Source organism: Leguminivora glycinivorella, chromosome 10 (assembly GCF_023078275.1).
Source record: "Leguminivora glycinivorella isolate SPB_JAAS2020 chromosome 10, LegGlyc_1.1, whole genome shotgun sequence".
In the NCBI taxonomy this organism is placed as follows: Eukaryota; Metazoa; Arthropoda; class Insecta; order Lepidoptera; family Tortricidae; genus Leguminivora; species Leguminivora glycinivorella.
This window is the reverse complement of record NC_062980.1, coordinates 9,464,776-9,485,992: the sequence shown is the minus strand read 5'-3', so window position 1 is coordinate 9,485,992 and position 21,217 is coordinate 9,464,776. Positions and strand designations below refer to the sequence as shown.

The following is a 21,217-nucleotide window of genomic DNA, read 5'->3' as shown; positions in this document are numbered from 1 at the left end:
AGTAGAATTGAAATATTCTGGGACTATAAAAGCTAAAAACTTGAATTTTCTAAATTAAGCTACGTGTATATTGTATACTTGACGTAATAAGCGACTTTCAAAAATTTTACTTCTAAGGAAATAAAAAAATGAAAGTTTATATGTGGTGCAAGATTAATTTTAAGCTATGAATTTTATTTACACTGCGTAAGTACATGTGTATTTTATTATAAATATAACTTTTACCAGACGCGACAAAGTTGGCAAAAAACGACTCTAACTTACCTCATTTTCTCAAGCCTGATTTTGGTATATGATACGCAGGGACCTGTAACCAGACCGTTTGTAAGCAGCCAGACCAATCGGATGGACCCAACCATCCGCCAGACCGACTTAAAGTTTCGATATGAGCATTAGTAGAATTGAAATATTCTGGGTCTATAAAAGCTAAAAACTTGAATTTTCTACATTAAGCTACGTGTATATTGTATACTTGACGTAATAAGCGACTTTCAAAAATTTTACTTCTAAGGAAATAAAAAAATGAAAGTTTATATGTGGTGCAAGATTAATTTTAAGCTATGAATTTTATTTACACTGCGTAAGTACATGTGTATTTTATTATAAATATAACTTTTACCAGACGCGATAAGTTGGCAAAAAACGACTCTAACTTACCTCATTTTCTCAAGCCTGATTTTGATATATGATACGCAGGGACCTGTAACTAGACCATTTGTAAGCAGCCAGACCAATCGGATGGACCCAACCATCCGCCAGACACTTTAAGTCGGTCTGGCGGATGGTTGGGTCCATCCGATTGGTCTGGCTGCTTACAAACGGTCTGGTTACAGGTCCCTGCGTATCATATACCAAAATCAGGCTTGAGATAATGAGGTAAGTTAGAGTCGGTTTTTGCCAACTTTGTCGCGTCTGAGTAAAAGTTATATTTATAATAAAATACACATGTACTTACGCAGTATAAATAAAATTCAAGCTAAAATTAATCTTGCACCACATATAAACTTTAATTTTTTTATTTCTTAGAAGTAAAATTTTGAAAGTCGCTTATTACGTTATATATACACGTATAATGTAGAAAATTCAAGTTTTTACACATAGACCCGGAATATTTCAATTCTACTAATGCTCATATCGAAACTTTAAGTCGGTCTGGCGGAAATTCATCCGATTGGTCTGGCTTAAAATTATAGGTCCCTGCGTATCATATATCAAAATCAGGCTTGAGTAAATGAGGTAAGTTAGAGTCGTTTTTTGCCAACTTTGTCGCGTCTGGTAAAAGTTATATTTATAATAAAATACACATGTACTTACGCAGTGTAAATAAAATTCATAGCTTAAAATTAATCTTGCACCACAAATAAACTTTCATTTTTTTTATTTCCTTAGAAGTAAAATTTTTGAAAGTCGCTTATTACGTCAAGTATACAATATACACGTATTACATAACCGCTGGCAGGCTCACGGCAGGCTTACCGCGTTTTTCTACTGACGTAAATGGCTTGACAGCCTATAACGAAAGTAAGATTATGCTATTTGTAGAGTTCAGTTCAGTTTTTAAAATTAAATGGCTTCAGTCCATTGGGACTATTTCGCCAGTGTCAAGGTGATATGAGTTGGATATGAGCTAATATTGGTAATTTTTGTACGGTAAGTACGACATTGTACGGTGACTTAGCACTTGTAAATTGATAGCTAGATTTTACAAGAGCACGTGGACTACCGGCCGTTTACGACAAAAAAGAGGCTAAACGCGTTTCGAGAACAATTCTTCATCAGCTTCTCACTACACCATTAGTTTACTGCATAATAAGCTATCAATAGTAAAAGAAAAATAAATTATTCACAACACGAAACCGCTATGATGGCGTCCCAACCGGAAGTCCCTATTTGTAGAGGTATAGTATACTATTTCTGAACGCAAATGTCACTGTCAACAATGTCAACGTCAGATCGCAAATGTCAGCGTCAAAAAACTACTGCTTAGTTGCTTACTGCTTTGCTTTTCTGTATCGTATCTCTTTCAGTTTTGTTGTTAAAGTGTACACAAAAACCCAATTCAGACCGGAATGCAATACTGAATAAGCTTAAGAAGAATCATGTTGTCCTCGCTAATTAAAGAACACCAAACTAAACAAGCAGCGAAAAGAGTCATACAAGGTAAACAAAACTATCTTCGTGGTTCTTATATTCGTGGTCACCCGTTGACCACGAATGCTCTAAAGTGTTTGAAAAGTCGGGATGAATTGTAAATTCATTATACGCGATTTAATCCGTTTCCATAGTTTTATTTCGCGGTAACCGAAGACAATATTAAACCTATCTTGTTTTGAGGTTTAATATTATTTTTTTCAGTCAATCAATAACTTATATATTTGAATAATATTTCAGAACAAAAACGCAAGGAATGTATAGCTGCAGCAAATGACCTAACACAGGCTTTAGTTGATCATCTTAATGTTGGGTAAGAAAATACTTTAGGTAGTGATTTGTCCAAATTATATATTACTAGCTTTTGCCCGCGGCTTCGCTCGCGTTAGAAAGAGACAAAAAGTAGCCTATGTCACTTTCCATCGCTTCAATTATCTCCACCTAAAAAATCACGTCAATTCGTCGCTCGATTTTGCCGTGAAAAACAGACAAAGAAACAGACGCACACACTTTCCCATTTTTAATATTAGTATGGATGATTACATACCATATTGGATGTTTATAAGTAAATCAATATCATAGGTATATTTTTACACAAGTTATCTCATATTAAATTCCATGGTAAGCTCGAGAAAGATAGCTGGTTTTGTTGGTAGGTACTCGGAACAACAAAAGGGAAAATATACAAATACAACTCAAATAATACTTAAATACATAGAAAACATCTGTGTCTCAGGAACAAATATCTGTGCTCATCATGCTCAAGTTATTGGTGATCCTTAAGAGCTCAAAATTCTGACAGGCTTCATTGCCCTGAATTTGTACCCACATCCACCATTTGTGTACAAGTTTAATACCTTTCCACTGAGAATGATTAATTGATTACATTATTTTCACATTAAATTAATATTCTTATAATCTCTGCATTTCTTTCAGGGTGGCTCAAGCTTACTTAAACCAAAAGAAGCTGGATGCAGAAGCAAAATTACTACATCAAGGTGCTATAAACTTTTCAAAACAAACTCAACAGTGGTTGGCGTTAGTTGAGAACTTCAGCAGTGCACTAAAAGAGATAGGTGATGTGGAAAACTGGGCCCGGAGTATTGAAAATGACATGAAAATTGTTACCGACACTCTTGAAAATGCTTACAAAATGGCTCAGGAACAGCCTAGCAATACACAAAGCAACCAATAATGGAATGTTTTCCTAATTAAATTAAAAGAGAAATAAGCACATTATATTGGAGCTTTCAAACAAAGATATTTAAGTTAATGTAAGAAAACTATTTAAATATGTTTACTAAAATTACTAAAATGTTGTAAGTACTGGTATAATTAAAAAATAATAAAGTACACATATATCATCCTATATTATCCTTTAGATAACTATTATAATTTCTCGAATAGTTGTGTAAAACAGCTCATGTGTTTTCACAGCATTTTTCATGCACAGCATTCAAATAAACACCGTAAAATGTACTCTTTTTCTATGTAAATACATTGAATTTCGTGTGAAAGGGCTATATTTTATTTTTCAGTACAGATGGTGTTTTTTTACGCACTAGTGCGAGAAGTGGTTCATTATATGCCAGGTCGAAACTACGGAGGCTCATCTGTACTGAAAAACGTCGTACGATGCACGTGCAAAAAGGAAATTCGTAACTCATGTCGATTTAAAACACTCCCTTCGGTCGTGTTTTAATTTATCGCCACTCGTTTCGAACTTCCTTTTTTACGCACTTGTATCGTAATGTACTATAAAAAGGCAGTCTTCTTTAAACATTTTCTTAGGACTAGCTTTTATGAAACGACGACGAACAGTATTATATTCTCTTTGGGCCGGACCCTTTCCACGTCACTTCATAACGAGTGCGGTGCGGTGCGGTTCGCATCTGTTCGGGTCCAAAGAGTATTGTAAGGTCCATCCAAATAAGACCTTTTTGGTTCGGAACCCTAAAAAAGGACTAGAAATTAAAAAGTGGCAAAATCCCACAGACATAATCTTTTGTATGCAATTCGTCCAAACTGAACTGACAAAACCTGACAGATTTGAAAGACTAAGAAATATAAAAAGTGGCAACATTAAAGTGCGATCCATCCATTTCAAATCAATGAACGTGCGAAAACGAGAGGGCACTACAATGTTGCCACCTCGGAAGAATAACTAAGGGCCTCACAGACGGGAGACAAAACTGTTTTGTCTCCGTCGCTCGGTCTATGGGCTAGTATGAAGGTGCGCACACGAGGCGACGCAACTTTTCATACAAATACGAAAGTCGCCGAGCAAATAACTAACACGGATTAGACATTTTTTGTCTCTGTCGTGCGTCTAAGGAGTGACGACAGAGACAAAAAATGTCGCCGTGCAACTATTGCATCCGTGTGCGCGGGCCCTAACATTGCCACTTTCTACTGTGTTTTCATTCATTCGATCGAATGAAATTATTCTGTGTCAGCTGTCAGTGTCACTGTCAGGTCAGTGTCTGTCAGTCAGTCAGTCAGATTCTGGCAGTAGTGGTGACGGCTGTTGCTGCGATTTAAGTTAAAATGTGAGTTATTAATTATTATTACTGATAAGATAACATTGATAAGTGTAATATAAATTTATAAAATAATTCTCAGCTGTCTCAGTAAGACCCAAGCTTCTTTAGTAGTAATATTTTTCAATACACACGCTTTGAGTAATTATGTTAACTAGAGAGGGCACCTCAACTTGATTTTGTGTAACAACACTTAGAGCTGATCAGCACAAACGCGCTTAGTCTGTGCCGAACGGCTGTGGTAGATTGACGTATCGCAATGAAAAATATTTCGTCTAAATAATGCCGTCATGTGTAGTGAGGTACTGTACAAACTGCTCAGGAAAATCTAACAAAAGCCAAGGAGTGACTTTTCATACGTAGGTTTACTGCATTTTTGTTTAAACACGCTTTCTTTTAAAAAAATGTATCAATATAAACTCATGCCGAAGCGCCATGTTGCGGCGGCCATGTTTCGTTGAAACCAAAGAGTAAAAAATGCAACAAAAGCAGACGTGACAATATCGCAAGTTAGTTCAAGTTTCCTATCATACATTAAATTATATATATTTATCGACGCAAAAAAGGTTATTTAATTATTATTGTCAGAATTGCACAGTTTTCCGACATTTCGGTCTATAACAGATTCTCAATACGCGTGTCGAATTTCATGTGAGTATGTAAATGTAAGTGCAGTACCTAACCTGCCTGAATGAATTTGGGTAGGTAGACGGTCAAGCAAATTATGGGAGTATAAAAACGCGCGAAATTCAAATTTTCTATGGGACGATAAACCCGCGCCCATACATACATGGATGTAGATAAAGTTATGTGTGCGACTATACATAATTAGGCATTAAAACACTCATGTTATCTTATTAACACAACAAAAACAACACTCATGTTTTAATGCCTACCATTATGCAAATGTCACATAAATAACTAATATCCAGTTGCGGCTACGTGTACACATGTACGCTCAGTCCGTATGCAGCTTTATATGTGGTCATTTAAAAAAAATGGGCCTCACAGAGTTGTTAAAAAAAGTTAAATCGCTGTCAGTTTTGCAACGATAATTAAGCATGGAATTTCAATAAAAACATCGTTTTTGTTTTAATTATGTAAATTATACTAAGCTATAATCTAAATTCAGAACGTGAAACAAGTTTAGTTTTAAATACAGATTTCAAGCTTCATTATCATTACAAAACTAACAGCGATTTATGTTTTTTGTTAACAACTCACGCTAATTGAGAGTCATAAATTAAAAAAATGCCCATGTAAACCCATGTCACTTCTATACTACGTCTTCTAATCTATGCACTCTATGCAGGGCTCATCATTGCGACCGAAAGGTCGTAAGCGCCGAGTAAAATCGTAGCGCTTGCGACGTTACGGAAGCAGGCCATTGGTTCACACCCCGCCCCCTCGCCCCGCCTTCAGCTTACAGGCTGTGACACGTTCGTTGTTTGCTATAGCTCCTCTATACGAAGTAATAATTACTCAATGTACACACGATATATTCTTAATTAAAGTATGTGCATTACTCGTACTTTCTGTTTTTATTTACCTGCTCAAATAAATAGCTGCGAATGCTATTTCGTAGCACGTAATAATCTAGATTTTTGTTACAGCTTACAAATAATAAAATATGTCTGAAGATACGCCTAGAGTTCTCTCAATTCAAAGTCATGTCGTTCATGGATACGTCGGCAATAAAAGCGCAGTATTTCCTTTACAAGTAAGAATACCAGTTATATCTCCTCACTCGAAATATTTCACACAGTAATTATTTTAATATAATTAGCTGTAGTTGGTTTTAAATTAGATTTCTGTATATTCTCTTTATTCATTTTAATTCTTATATTATTGTTAAACAAAGTGAGTAGTCAATCTTAAAAGTGATAACGCCAGTTTTCTTAATTCAGTTCAGGGTCGTTTTTCTGTTTCGTCAACAACATTAATAGATGATTGTAATTGTATCGATTAGAATTAAATGACCTTTCTACGTTGACAGAAGGTTGTTATAAAATCTAGGTATTGTGTCATATCCATACTGTGAATGAAGATACTGGGATTATTCGTGCACTTTATTACACTCCTCCGTGCTCGTCTTACTTCGTGCACTACTTTTGACTTGAACTACTTGAATAACAATTCTAGATAATTAGTCGTATCTAGAGTGCATTTGATTATTTGGGGTACCCGTGTAGTCCGTGTGTCCGGATCGACGGACTCTAAAAACCCGCGGGTCCGATCCGTTCTCGACGTATAGTGATGCTTGATGATCGTTCGCGTTTTCGGTTCAAGCGAATATTAAAATCAGTTTAAAGAACCAAAAATGATAAAACCTTAATAACTAAAATGAAAAAGGGACAGCGGAGCAATTGTGACTGGGGGATAAATTTTAACTACTCGATTTTTTTCCATGCTTTACATTTTAGGCATTATTATATAGAGCACGAGTTTTCAGTGGTCTAAATTAGTATGATGTCAGAAAGCATGAAACTTGGTATGCACATAGCTTTGACGTTCATAAGAATAAATAGAAGTAGAAACACGCCGAGGAGTCAATCTCTTCCACCACTATTATCTCCCATTTTTAGCGTTTTTAAATTTTCACGAAAACTACTAAAGGTTTTGTTAAGTAAATATTACGAGTAGGTACTTACCAGAAAGATGTCTAGGAGAAGTACCATGAAATTCTCTACAATATTTCCATTTAAAGTATATTACTAACAGTCGATAGTGCTATCTTTACTCATCCCACTAGTAGTTAAACACAAATATTATGCGGGGGACTTAAGCATAATTTGAAAATGATGAGTTAAAAGCTTACCTACCCACCTTAAAAGACACCTACTTTAAAAGACAGTGTTGTAGAAAATTTTATGGAGAATATACTTTTCCTAAATATCGTGATTATAGCTTTCACGGTTTTCATAACAATATAAAAAACCTGAAAATAGTGATATAAAAATGAGGGAAAAGAGGGGAAACATTGACACCTCGGCGTCTGCGTGCTTTTATTTTTTTCTGTTGTGTTTGTAAGTTACCTATATACATGTCAAGTCTCATGCTTTTTGTCACATCCTATCCGACTAGCGCAAGTTAAGAACCAGGACTATGGATACATATTCACTTCAAGGTGGTTCCCTCCAAAATAACAAAAAAATATACCATTCTTAACTAGGTATTTGTAAAACAGCGCGGCTACATCTAGAACTTTTCAAACAAAAGGTTTATCCTTGTCAAAGGGAAGCCGGGTGTGAGGTTTGAGTGTCATTATTATCAGTAAAAATCACCACGGGTATTGGTTATTGTGCCGCCCACAAGTCATTATTACCTTTGTCTTCTCATGCGACATTAATTCTACTAACTTCTTAGATAAAAATTAATAACTCGATAGTTCAAATACATTTCATTTAGTATACGCGATATAATCCGTTTCCATAGTTATGTATTTTATCTATTTAAGTATTATGTATATCGTCGCGCAGCACCCAGAGTACAAGCTTCGCTTAGTTTGGGGCTAAGTCGATCTGTGTAATGTCCCCAATATTTATTTATTTATTTTAAAACTATGAGATATAGATATAACTATAATAAATTGCATGAGTAACTGTCGCGGTAACCGAAGATAATATTTTCAAGTATATTTGTCAGCATCTGTACATATAGTAAGTACCTATAGGTGGTATGGTCCTTATAGGTAGTTAGTAAGTCCCCATGAACATCATAAAACAATCAATTAATATAACTAATATAGTATTTTTCACACAAACCAATACCCTTCTATTAGTTAACCTATAGACAAATAAAGTCCATTAAACTTGCAATTGTCTTAAGCAACTTTATCGAAAAAAAAACCAGTAGACTAGTGTGCCTGGCGAAAGTATGGACCTATAAGAATACGTTTGTAATATTTGTATAGCATATAACGTAACGGGAATAAGTGCAAAAAATATAATTAACACGTTATTGACTCAAATAAAATGAGTATGTATAAAACCAATTCGTATTCGTTCGCTATATTAACATAAATTTTAAAATTCACCTATTTTTTAAATACAAGCCGGCACGGCAATAAGTCGATCGGTCCGCCGGCCGCCTCGTGTGTTCAATACCCGAACGGTGCCGAAGTCCGTGCGTCCGGCCCCGAACGCCGATTCGGCACTACACGCGCGAACGGCACTACACGGGAACGGACTTCGGCGGGTTCGGGTAGTTCGGACGCTTAGCACCGCCGGGGCTAAGGGGCCGGACGCACGGATCGGCGGGTAGTAACGAATATCCAGAGCCCTAGAATTTACCCATTGCCATTCATTGTTTTGTATTTTATGACTTATCCCAATAATAATTAGATCCTAATTGAATTTGTATTGTGAAATAGTTAGGTCTTTGCTTATGCAGTGATTTATTAAATACCTACATTTGTGTAATGTTACCTTGAGAATGATATCTCTCACAATATGTGCTTTGTAAATATAAATACCTAAACAATATATTTATTATGCATACATATTGTAATTGAATTAATTCATTTAGACTTTTCCTTTAATAATGTCTACAATCATAGTTTGAAGTTGAACAGAAACTAAGATTTTTGCTTCTTAGTACAACATTTTATGATGTATTTTAGATTACCAGTTAATGCCACTAGGCTTAGTAATATACTATGCATGGGTATAAACTGACTGGGGGTATACGAAGGGATGAAAGAATATTATGATGTATTAGCCAAGACATTTGGTAGAGGAAAACCGAGGAAAAGGTGGATGGATTGCGTGAGAGATGATATGAAGCATAGCCACCAGGGAGGAAGTGGCTGGCCGACCCCAAATGAATACGAATGATTGCATGGGTATACGGCTTGTCTAAAATTGATTACTAGTAAAGTACCTAATGTTAAGGTAGGTTTCTTTTTGCTGCCGCCACTGATAGCTACCTGCCACAAAATCTCTAACTTTTACAGTCTTTATTTACAGGTTTTAGGATTTGAAGTTGATGCTATAAACACAGTCCAATTTTCAACACATACCGCATATAAGCACATAAAAGGCAATGCGTTAAAAAATGAAGAAATGGAGGAACTCATAGAAGGACTGACGTTAAATGAGGTTGACTATTACACACACCTCATCACTGGCTACTCAAGATCACCGGATTCATTAAAACAAATTGCTGAAATCATTAAAAAGCTGAAACAGAAGAATCCTAACTTAATATATGGTAAGATATCTCACTGTGTTTCTAAAAGTCAAGCAGTTAAGCAAGTCCAAGCAGCCAGGTTTGGTTACTACCATTAGCAAAGATAATATACATACATTTAACACGGAAAAAATAAAGCTAAGTATTTTCTGGCTTCTTAAATTATTATAATTCCTAGTGGCAAATTATCATAAGGCGCAGAACAACAACAAACAACAAACTTGTTATTAATTTTCCTTCAAATCAAGAGTGAACAGGCATCTTCTGGGTGAGCTCACTCCATCGTAGGCCACGTCTTTGCCTTTGGCTAGTCTGTGACCATGAGTAAGCCCATTCATATAATAAAAAATAAATATACTCCAAGGTGCAACAAATACCTATTGTAAATTTTATTAGGTATATTTAATGTGTATTACATTAGTGATGGCATACATTGAAGATATATATGATTTGGTTATATTCTCTAATTTTATCTTTTGCTACACCTCAAGGGGTTTCATGTGCTGTACTGTATATTATGTATAGACTGTATAGTGTGTGAATGCTAATAAAGAAATGCTAATAAAGAAATGAAATGAATGAAATGATAATAACTTCCATATCTGTAAACCTTGTGTAACTACTTAATCCTATTATATTATAGTCTATTATTACCCCGTTATCATATAGGATCTTGCTATCTTAATTACAGTGTGATTTCTTACTTTATCTTAAGGAAAATTGTCAACTAAAAATAAATTAGCACCTATTCTATAAAAGAAAAGTCAAATCCACATTAGATGATTTAATAAACATTTATTCAGCTTATTTCTTAAGAGGAACTCAAGGAATATTAATGTTCTGTATTGGACTAAAAAAATATAGGAGTGGAGAAAGGAAGGGGAGGCCTTTGCCCAGCAGTGGGACACTACTTAGGCTAATAAAAAAAAAGTTTATGCTCCATCCAAAAGTTTCTAACATCGTCACCAGATGGGTTCCCTTTGCCTATTTGCGATGTCCAACTGTCCACTTATACACGAACTTCAAGGCAAAATCTTACTATACCTACCATAACATTTACCATTCTCATTTTCAGTTTGCGATCCAGTCATGGGTGACAACGGCAAAATGTACGTCCCAGAAGACATATTGCCCGTATACCGCGACATAGTGGTACCACTAGCTGATATCATCACACCCAACCAATTCGAAGCTGAACTGATGACTGGCCTTCGAGTAGAGGATGTACAGGGAGCTTACAAAGTTATTGAAGAGCTGCATAGTAAAGGTGTTAAGACTGTTGTGCTGTCGAGCTCAGATTTGGGCGATAAGGACAATATGATTGCGATTGCCAGCTCTAATGGTAAGCATGAGGTCAGATCATGAGGGAACAGTGGCTTAGTAGAAAATAACAGTGCCTACAGTGACTCAAACCATTTACGAAACAAGTAGACTGTTTTATTCTGAGCCATTGCTCTCTTCTTGACCTTACTTCACCGCGATTGTATCGATGCTGAATTGTAACTTCGTATTTTCGTGTTTAACGATACTTCACTATTATCATTATCAATTGATTAACTAACGCTCTTGGAAACTGTTTTCAGTCAGTATAAAAGTTGCGCTTGAGTGGTGATTCAGACAATCAGTGAATTCGTTTCGCATTCGTTTTAAATGAGAATGTGTTTTTTCTAGATCCATTGAACTAAAACTGATAATTTTTAATTTAATTTTCAGTGTTACTGATTGATCAAAACTGTTCCTCGATTGGATTATAGTTGGATTATTTATTTACCTAAACAAATATTGCTACCACGACTTTGAGGCATTGACTTATACCAAAGACATATGTAACTCCGTATAGACAGATAAAGTCTTAAGAAAAAAACGTACATCAGAACCATAGAGAAAAGGTACGGTGGCGTAGATGGCGTTACACCTTTGGGGGACGCTCGGCTAGATGGCTAAGAATATGGGCCATATTGTCAAAATTGAGTTTCAAAAGTTTTAAGCCTGTGTCGATAGATGGCAGTCTATAAACTGTGATTACACATTTTACTTTGACAGTAACTCTCTATAAAACTCGATCCTCTTTGCTTATACTATATGCCAATAGGTACAAAGGTATAAGTGACTAGGTATAAATGAGCCGAGATGTATAGAATGTTACGCACACTCAAAATAATGTCAGGGTTAGGTCAGTCTCAATTTCATGGTAACCTTACTGTTTGTATTAGGTAGTAAGGTAAACAAAGCAACAAATAAAGTATACAACTATATCTGTCTTCCAGGTGAATGTTACACCATCCAAATCCCGAAGGTGGACGCCACGTTTACAGGCACAGGAGACCTGTTTGCTGCCCTGTTCCTAGCGTGGTCATATAAAACACGGGACAACTTGAAACTTACGCTGGAAAAGACGATAGCTACACTACAGGCTATTGTGAAGGACACGTATCAGAAAGCTAGAGGTAAATTGAACTAAAAAGTGTAGGTACAGATGTTACACAATCACACACACTCACACTTTCACTGGCACGGGAGGTTCGCCGCCCTGTTTCTGGCGTGGTCGTACAAAACAGGAGACAACTTTAAGCTCACTCTTGAGAAGACGATATCTACACTACAGGCTATTGTGAAGTACACGTATCATATGTACGTATGTATCTTTTTGATTTTTGTCGAGCTCCCGATATTTCGACGCAGTTGCATGCATCATGATCACGGAAAACTGATCGGGAGCTCGACAAAAATCAAAAAGGTAATCACGGTCTATATCCCGGTCAATATAAGTCTAATACGACTCGTTACGGCACAACCACGACATCGGTCTAACGGCCATACGTGCGCAAGAAAAGTCCCATCGCTGTGGTTGTGTCTCACTCCAATGTATGGCCGCCGCTTTTCATTCGCACGTATGGCTGCCGCTCACTGTCGCGCTTAGACCAATGTCGCGGCTGGGCCGTTAGCGAGTCTGACGTCGGGGTACGAGTAGGTACCTACCCTGTTCGCCGCCCTATTCCTGACGTGGCGTGGTCGTCAAAACAGGGGACAACTTACACTCGAGAAGACTACCTATAGATAGGCTACAATATGTCATTGTGAAAGACACGTAACTAAACTAGAGGTACTAAATTTTTTGCGAGTGACAGTTAAACAAAAGTAAATGGCTTAAAAATAATGTATCATTATAGTGGTATTCAATGCCTAAAGATTTTTTATAGATTATTCATCTGTTAGTATTTCAAATGATAACCGTTTAGGTATGGAAAACACATATTTCCTCAGTTAGTTAGTTATGAATATCTGTGTATGGATTTCTGCCTCTATCAAATGCAAGACATATACTCTAGTAAGCCAATTTTATCAGTAGAAAAGAAGGCATCAAATTTGATGTATGCAGCCTGTGGGAACGATCAACCTCCCACGTTTTGATTTTCGCATCTTTACAAAAGTGTTCTCCAGAGTATACCTGTAATTTTATTTATACTAACTGTGTACTCACTGATTTTCATTTCTTTTTCAGCCAAATACCCCACTGGCAAGGTGCCTCCTGCCCTGATAGAGCTCAGATTGATACAAAACAAAGCCACCATCGAAGATCCAGCCATACTCATCAACGCTACCAAAATAGAGTGTAGCTGTTAACAAAATATAATAATTTATTGTTAGCTGCAGCTTTAAGATCGTACAAAGATAAACTTTTGACAATAGTAGGTCAGTGATCAGCAAATGGGCTATTTTCAATCAAAAGGGTACCATAAGTACCATTCCATTACCCCTTATCCATAAAAAAGTATTGCACTGATTAGTCTGATTACTTAAAAAGTGCTTTATCCCGTTCTCACAAATACATAAGTCAACATGACAAAAGGGGACAAAGCACTTTTTAGCTAATCAGTTCAGCTAATAAGAATAAGGGGGTTAGTGTCTGCTGCCAATAGTATAGCATCTATTTCGACAGTAGCCATTCCATGATATGAAATCGATTTTATCGATTACCTGTAATGGTACACCATTTTTTTGATTGAATATGTCCGAATTATTTAATTACAGCTTAGCCTAAACCTAATTCTCGCAATTTATATCTTATTTTGCTAAGCTGTCATAATGTTAGCGATCAGTTGACCTAAGTTTAAAACTATTGTATGGTGCAATATCTAGTACTAGTACAGTCAAGAACACAGCTGTAACCACTTTGCCTGTATTGACAGCTGTGTTGTTGACTGTACCAACTTTGACATAGTGAAATTACGTGATATTTAAAAGTTATATACAAAAGAAATAGTCGAGTCATGTGGAATAATGTAGCCACAATTGAAACTAAATATGTTACTATTAGAACCATGGTGTCGAGTGTCTCCACCGAAATCTCTCGAACTCAAGGTAGTATAAAATAGTAGATATTCAAGAAACCACAAAGTAAAGACAATATTATGACAATTGTCAGGACATCTCTCACACAGGTGACATTTACTTCATTTATTTGTATTTTATTCTATATGTAGTACAAATAATCCTTATTGGATTTAGAGAAATGTACTTTTTATGACATTTTATTTGCACAAGCACATTTATTATGAACGCTAATGATTATTAAGGGTCGGTTGCACCGAACCGTCCGGTACAGAAATTAGCGTTTGCATTTTTTGTGTGGTACGTACCTAACAGGCTAGTTTCCTATACTTAAAATAAAATATGTTATGCATTTCACGAAATAAAGCACCACATAGTTAGAAGAAAAATATGTACAATAGTTATTTTTAAACATAATTTCTATTTAATAAGTCAAAGAGAAAGATATAAAGTAAATTAATTTACCGTGACGTCACTCCTCAGTATTTCATAGTAATTCCATATTAGCAAATCGTCACTCATATTATTAAATTAAAACGGGACTTAACCGTGACCACGGACGTAATGTCATGTCCGAAACGTCGGGTTAAATATAAATATAAAACGTAAGTTTTACGCGATTAAGTCCCGTTTTAATTTAATAATATTAGCAAATCGTTTTGACAGTTCTTAAAAAGAAGCTGATTTGACTAGTAGGAAACTAGCCTATTTCTATAGAATTCTACTGCGTGATGTTGATGTGTCTGCTGTTTAGTGTGGTTGTTGCAGCTGGCCCTAAATTGAATGTTTTGTTACCTCATCAATCTATAGATTGTTTGTTGTGGCAATCTTATAAATTGATGTGAATGATGGCAGATTATGATATTATCCATCTTATCATCAGTGTGTTGTAATAATCGATGTTCAGTAAAATGTGATGTAGCTAATTGTTATTGATTTACTTATATAATGGGTATTAAACTAAATTAGGTATATAAAAGTAGAATGAAATCGTTACATCATTTGCTAAAGGTTACAATAAGAAAGACAATATATAGAATGTTATGAAATTTATTTTTAATTGTACTAGGAGCTAATTATATAATTTTCATCTTTAGGTACTATGGTGAAAACAAGTTGGTCCAAACAGTCTTCCGTAGTAAAAAATGATGTATAAGTATACATGATAAGATTTAAAGTAAAATTTACGAATGTTATAATTTTGATATTATGTTATGTTTGTTTTGAATTTATGCACTTATGATATGAGTACATTTTTATTTTAAATATACAAGCTAAATGTTAAACACGTCTTTTGCTTTGATAATCTGCAAAATAAAATGCCTAACGTATTTGTAGTACCTATATAGGTACTACAAAAATTAGGTAGGTACCCAAGACTACGAAAATTTGTTGAAATGACAGACAAATTTTATAGAATACCTACCTATTATCTATGAAATTAGTAAGGTGTAATTATTAAACAATAAGTAAGACATAAAAAGATAAACTTTATTATACAAAATGACACTTAAAACATGAGAGGTGTTTTTGATACTACAGTATCCAACCTTAAATGGTACTGGATAGCTAATATTTCGCGGAAACTGAAATCACAGGTTTTTTTTTAACAATCCTGTTAACATCAGTTAATATCATTTGTTGTTTTCCCTCGGTTCCCTCGTTTTTCCCGAATATGCAAGAGAGAAGTGAATCATCATTCTTCTTTCAATATCCGCTTTATCCACTCTATATTTGTGACGTTCTCAAGTAAAATGTGGCACATAGTCGCTTACCAAAAGAACGAACTTTGCTCGTATATCTCAATATACGAAAAACCTACAGAAGCATCCTTGTTGGTAATTAAGTGGTACCTTTTACCTGGGAACCCTACATTTGTTCCTATCTCATAAGATTAAGGGAGCGTACAGAACGGGTCGCAACTACATCGGTGCGGTGATATCACCAGTTTTTTTCCCACTTGTAGACGGCGCGTCGTCTTGCTGGCTCGTGCCCTCGGGTTTCCTTGATGCTGGGTCACCCGGGGACTCAGCTTTAGGTTGACTCGCAGGAGTTTCCTTTGGAGCCTCGGGTTCCTTCGGAATGGTCGTGAGCAATCGTACTCTTGCTCTATTTTTATCTATAGCAATCGCTGCCACGGTCAAAACCCCGAGAACAATGTGATATGCCCAGTAGATTGATTTGTAATATCTTAGGACCACGGCCCAATCGTCTATGAGGATACATGGCGTAAGGTAGCATAGACATAATATGCGCATTATCGCGAAGCCGAGATTCCATGGGGTTGTTAGCTGGAAGAAATAATGAGTTCATTTATTTAGTGGCTCGGAAAGTTAAGAGAGAAGAAGGGGCCTCAGGAATTTTAAGCTTGAACGACTCGAATGAGTCATCACAGGCGCCTATTATTAGAACTGCAGAAGACCGTGCTGAATGGAGAGCTTTGTTGCGCAAAGTAATGATCTCATGTGGTCGCGACCCTCAGCCATGAGCAACCGAGGAAGAAGATGAAACGAAATAAAAAAAAAAACTACTAAAATTATGGAGCACAATTCATTAAAAAGGTAATCTTACTGTCTCTGCGTATAACTGCGAATAATCGGATTCCAAGTGGATGTAGACCCATAGAGTCAGCGCCATGATCATATCTTGCATTGTTCCACCCACCCATATCGTCCAAAACAGAAATGAGCACGCGCTTCTGCAAGTTTAAATTAGAGCTTTATTTATATTTATCTCACAAACTAGGTACCGTTGAAAATTGTCATTAGGATTTTTTTAACATGAGTTCATCAGTTTTCGCCGTACCTTACTTCGAAATTGTTATTGATAAGATTCTTGACGATATATTGCGCGAACCAGTACCGCGTGGCCATGTCCCAGCCATGTATCGTGTCCTTCATTCTCGGCCCCATCAGTATTTTCTCGTTGTCGAAACATTTTAGCATTGCAAAATTGTATTCTTCTTTATCTGGTGGCAGTTCTGGTCCTGGGCTGTAAGGATATTTATAAAATTACATGCTACCTTTGTATTTACGTAATTATACACCGTGTTTTTTTGTATTCCTTTAAATTCGACACGCAGTTAGGTTCATCATCAGGAACCACCCTGTATATCGCTTTTTGTTAAATTAAAAAAAAAATTGTTTCCATACAAAATGGATTAATTAGTGTGAGAGGACCTTAATCAGAACAAAGTCATTGTCAAGTATTTGACGGCAAATGTCAAAACAAATAACATTAGGAAGTGCATGGTAAAGGATGCAACACACGTGTTCAGTAATTAATAAATTATTTTTTTAAATAATCCGATAACCGTAAGAGTTAAGAGGTTATAGTTTCTTAGAGAAATGGATTGTATTTGAACTAAATAATCTTCCCTTAAAGTTAACGGGATTTAATAAAAACAGGGTGTATATACTTATACGGGTACAGTCGGGTACGAGTATCTAGAATTTTAGATGTTCTAAACTGTTGTGAACTTACACGACCCTGGTAGACCCGGCTCCCGGGATTGCCATAGACTTAGCAGGGTACACGCCAAACCCCGCTTCCGAACACGCACTGGTGGTAATCATCAGGATAATCTGCGACTCCAGGTAGTAAATCATTAGTTGCGACATCGAGAATAAGAATCTATAGTCGCTGCCGTAGTTCGTGTAAAAATCGTCATCTTCGTACGTCTGCAAAAGTTGTACTCAGTACACTTCACTGATAATACTGATATATGATTTGGTTTACATTGTGAAATATTAACTAAAATGTTAACGGAATGTTGACCGCTAACAAATGTAAGAAATGCTTGGCATGCGTTGGGTCGACGACATCCGGAAAATTGCGGCTCACAACTCAACTGGATGAAATTTGCCCGACCGGGAGAAGTGGCGTAACTACTAGAAGAGAGTCCTATTTTTCCTTTTTTGTTACCGAAAATCTGATGCGTAATCCAAGTGTAGGTCATTACAAACATTTCGAGAATTACTGACTTGGGTACTCGTACACCAGAAAATTTTGGAAAGTATTGGAGAACTCGTTACATTACGGTAGGTAGGTACCGTGTTTAAAACAAACTCGTGCTTTTTACTTGATTTAGGTCAATCTCTAAATAATATTTACGGAGAGCGGGTAATGCGACCGCAGAGCTATATATCCAATTGTTAACAACATAGTCTTTCTCAGTTTCTGCTGGGTGACCTCCCAGAAATCCCCTTGCAAGCTGACTGTGCTATTTAAATGGTCGTTGAATGTTCTCCACGTATAATACGGCCCTAAAACAAAAGAAACATTGGATCGTGTTCATTACGGAGTGAATCGGAAGCAGAAGTAGGTACCTTTACTATAGATATAATATTATACATTGCGATGGCTTGGCCTTGTGGAGAGGATCGTGCGGCCAAAAGAGCTCATCTGTGGCGATCTACTGAAAAACGGCCGGTCGGAAGGCCCAGGTACCGATGGATCGATGAGGTCCAGAAAGACCTGTGTGACCGAGTGGCATCAGATCGCAGAGGATAGGAGCGAATGGCGGAATCTAGTGCCGGCGGCCAAGATCCACTTCGGGTCGCTGAGCCATCGCAGTAAGTTGTATACCGGGTGCCCGGTAATTAATGGACAACCTTTTAACCACCAAGAGGGCACCTTATACTGGTCCAGAAAGTCGCCTGGTTTTCGAAATTTTCACTTTTTAAAATTTCCTGTATACATCAACTAGGGTAATTGTATAATATTGTACTATTAGGTAAAGATTAGGTATTGCACCACCACAAAACAGATTTCATTAGGTAATTACTTTGCTCTATTCATATTTTTGGTTAAACCGCACGGAACCGCGACTGGCAGTTAGAGTAATCGGAGTACAAATCTATTAAGTAATTAGGTATATTTTATACACAATAAATTTACCTTTGTGTATGCCAATAAAGAAGTATGCGTACATAACAATATCAGCGGCTGTTAGTTGTGTAATTCTTTCATCAGTCGTGGGCACTTTTGGAGCATTTTTGGGTTCAGGCTTGCTCGGAATTTGGTCAAAAATGTAAATTTCAAAAGCTAAACCAACCAGCCGTAATGCCATAGTTTGGAACAACCAACCAGAGTATTTTGTGCATCCAACATTGAAATATAAATGTAGAAGAAACATCCATGTAAAGAACAGGCTTATTTTATGGACGTAACTGTAAAAAAAAACACACAAATATTAAACTAGTGATTATCTTTTACAGTAAGTACCTACCTACCTACCGGGTAAATGCTTACCCCTTCCAATGACTGAACTCTGTATATTGGTAAATATATATCATTTTTAGCAAATCGTGGCCAGTTAACCGGTAATAGAAATCCATACTAAATTATAAATGGGAAAGTGTGTGTGTCTGTTTGTTTGTCAGCCTTTCACGGCAAAACGGAGCGACGTATTGACGTGATTTTTTTAAGTGGAGATAGTTGAAGGGATGGAGAGTGACATAGGCTACTTTTTGTCTCTTTCTAACGCGAGCGAAGCCGCGGGCAAAAGCTATAGTGTTATATAAAAATAAACTCTGTTTATAGGCAGAATATAGTAGCTATTGGACTCTGGTCAGTTACTGGCAATTTATCCTAAGTACATGTATTCAAAATCTAGTCGAAGGTCCCACTTTATCGCTTACCATAATTGACTTGCTCATTTGATATATGATGAATTACCTGTCGAATAGTACTTGACAAGCGACAGTGAGATTCTCGCTAGGAAGCAACACGCACGCTGATAGTATATACTTAGCTAAAGAACTTTATTTACCGTTTATCGGAGTATCTTATCACGACTATATTTCCCAATACCATTAAACCAGTGTAAAACACATTACGACCGCAAATAAGTAATGCCGTCAGAATTCCTATCCCAGTGCCAAAGACACGCCGTTTGTTATCATCTTCAATAGTTCTATACAATCTACCAAGAGGTACACATGATAGGAGCGATGTAAAAAATAAAGCGTTTGATGCTTTTTCTAGCATAACTATCTCAACTATACTATCCGTAATTTATCCATTTATTGTAAATATAAAATGTTTTGACTGGTACTTGTCAATTTTGTTGATCCATTGTATTCATGAGTCAGCAAGGAGTTTGGTCATTGTAATAGGTTCAAGTAGAGTTTGTCTTTTAATGTATCAATGGTGCTTGCACTTGGAGCATGAACTTACAGTTGCATTTTACAACTGAAAGTTATAGGGGTTATAGGCTACTTGCCTCCTAGTCAAATTAGCTTCTTTTTAAGAACTGTCAAAACGAATTTGAATGACTTGATTATATGTAATTTATATGAAATCATATCGAGTGACGTCACGGTCAACTCAGTTACTTTATATATTTCTACCTGACTTATTAAATAGAAATTAGATTTAAAAATAACTTCTGTCCATGTTTTTCTTATAATTATCTGATGCTCTATTTCGTGCATGGTGTAAAATATATTATTTTAACTAGTCAAGTTCCCTATTGCTGCAAGTTTTGAGACGCAACTATAGGCAATAGTGAGTGGCAAATATCTGCATCTCTTTCTTGCATATACCGTTGTTGTTGTTTCTTTGTTTTGTAGGTGACTTAGAGGCTGGTTAGAATGCTTGTGCGGCGGCGTTCACAAATTTTTTTATGCAATAGGAGGCAAACATACAGCAGACAGTTCGTCTGATGCAAGTCTGATGGTAAGCGATCATAATATGTATATCCGAAACACCTGAATGGTTGGGGGGTCCGTTTCCGGCCTTTAAGATGGATTCCCCTAGTCGTATTAGTCCAGATCACGTCCAGATATACCGCCGGTGACAGTTCAGCTGTGCGAGGCTGGAAGTTTCTTGAAAAACGCACAGTTTAAGATTGCCAGCCATAAGTGTTGGAGATGGAAATGTTGTGGGATGGCGGAAAGAAGGGGCAGGGATTAATCTGATTAATTCATCGGAGCACTCTCCATTTTAATAAGTTAGAGATATATCTCTATGCTATATTATGCACGATTTAACAGTTAGTG

General features: G+C 36.4%; 3 protein-coding genes across 5 annotated transcripts; 2 read left to right on the top strand and 1 right to left on the bottom strand.

Annotated features, from left to right (window-relative positions):
* Positions 1 to 1,960: 1,960 nt before the first annotated feature.
* Positions 1,961 to 3,520, top strand: LOC125230526 (biogenesis of lysosome-related organelles complex 1 subunit 1). Its single transcript, XM_048135706.1, has 3 exons — positions 1,961 to 2,160; positions 2,392 to 2,464; positions 3,088 to 3,520. Exons 1-3 carry the CDS (start codon positions 2,100 to 2,102, stop codon positions 3,344 to 3,346), a joined length of 393 nt encoding a protein of 130 aa, XP_047991663.1. The 5' UTR covers positions 1,961 to 2,099; the 3' UTR covers positions 3,347 to 3,520.
* A 1,067-nt stretch (positions 3,521 to 4,587) lies between these two features.
* Positions 4,588 to 13,669, top strand: LOC125230470 (pyridoxal kinase). 3 transcript variants are annotated; one of them, XM_048135611.1, is made up of 6 exons: positions 4,588 to 4,700; positions 6,305 to 6,411; positions 9,659 to 9,902; positions 10,957 to 11,223; positions 12,149 to 12,328; positions 13,384 to 13,669. In XM_048135611.1, exons 2-6 carry the CDS (start codon positions 6,322 to 6,324, stop codon positions 13,503 to 13,505), a joined length of 903 nt encoding a protein of 300 aa, XP_047991568.1. In that variant the 5' UTR covers positions 4,588 to 4,700; positions 6,305 to 6,321; the 3' UTR covers positions 13,506 to 13,669. The 3 variants fall into 3 exon arrangements, with proteins under 3 accessions (XP_047991568.1, XP_047991570.1, XP_047991569.1); XM_048135613.1 differs by having other exon boundaries at positions 9,646 to 9,902; XM_048135612.1 differs by lacking the exon at positions 4,588 to 4,700 and adding an exon at positions 6,186 to 6,204.
* Positions 13,670 to 14,802: 1,133 nt separating this feature from the next.
* LOC125230469 (lysophospholipid acyltransferase 7) lies at positions 14,803 to 20,413 on the bottom strand. The gene is made up of 7 exons (XM_048135610.1): positions 19,987 to 20,413; positions 19,113 to 19,384; positions 18,327 to 18,478; positions 17,697 to 17,893; positions 17,019 to 17,204; positions 16,785 to 16,911; positions 14,803 to 16,504 (listed from the first exon to the last, which is right to left on the bottom strand). Exons 1-7 carry the CDS (start codon positions 20,202 to 20,204, stop codon positions 16,136 to 16,138), a joined length of 1,521 nt encoding a protein of 506 aa, XP_047991567.1. The 5' UTR covers positions 20,205 to 20,413; the 3' UTR covers positions 14,803 to 16,135.
* Between the last annotated feature and the right edge of the window lie 804 nt (positions 20,414 to 21,217).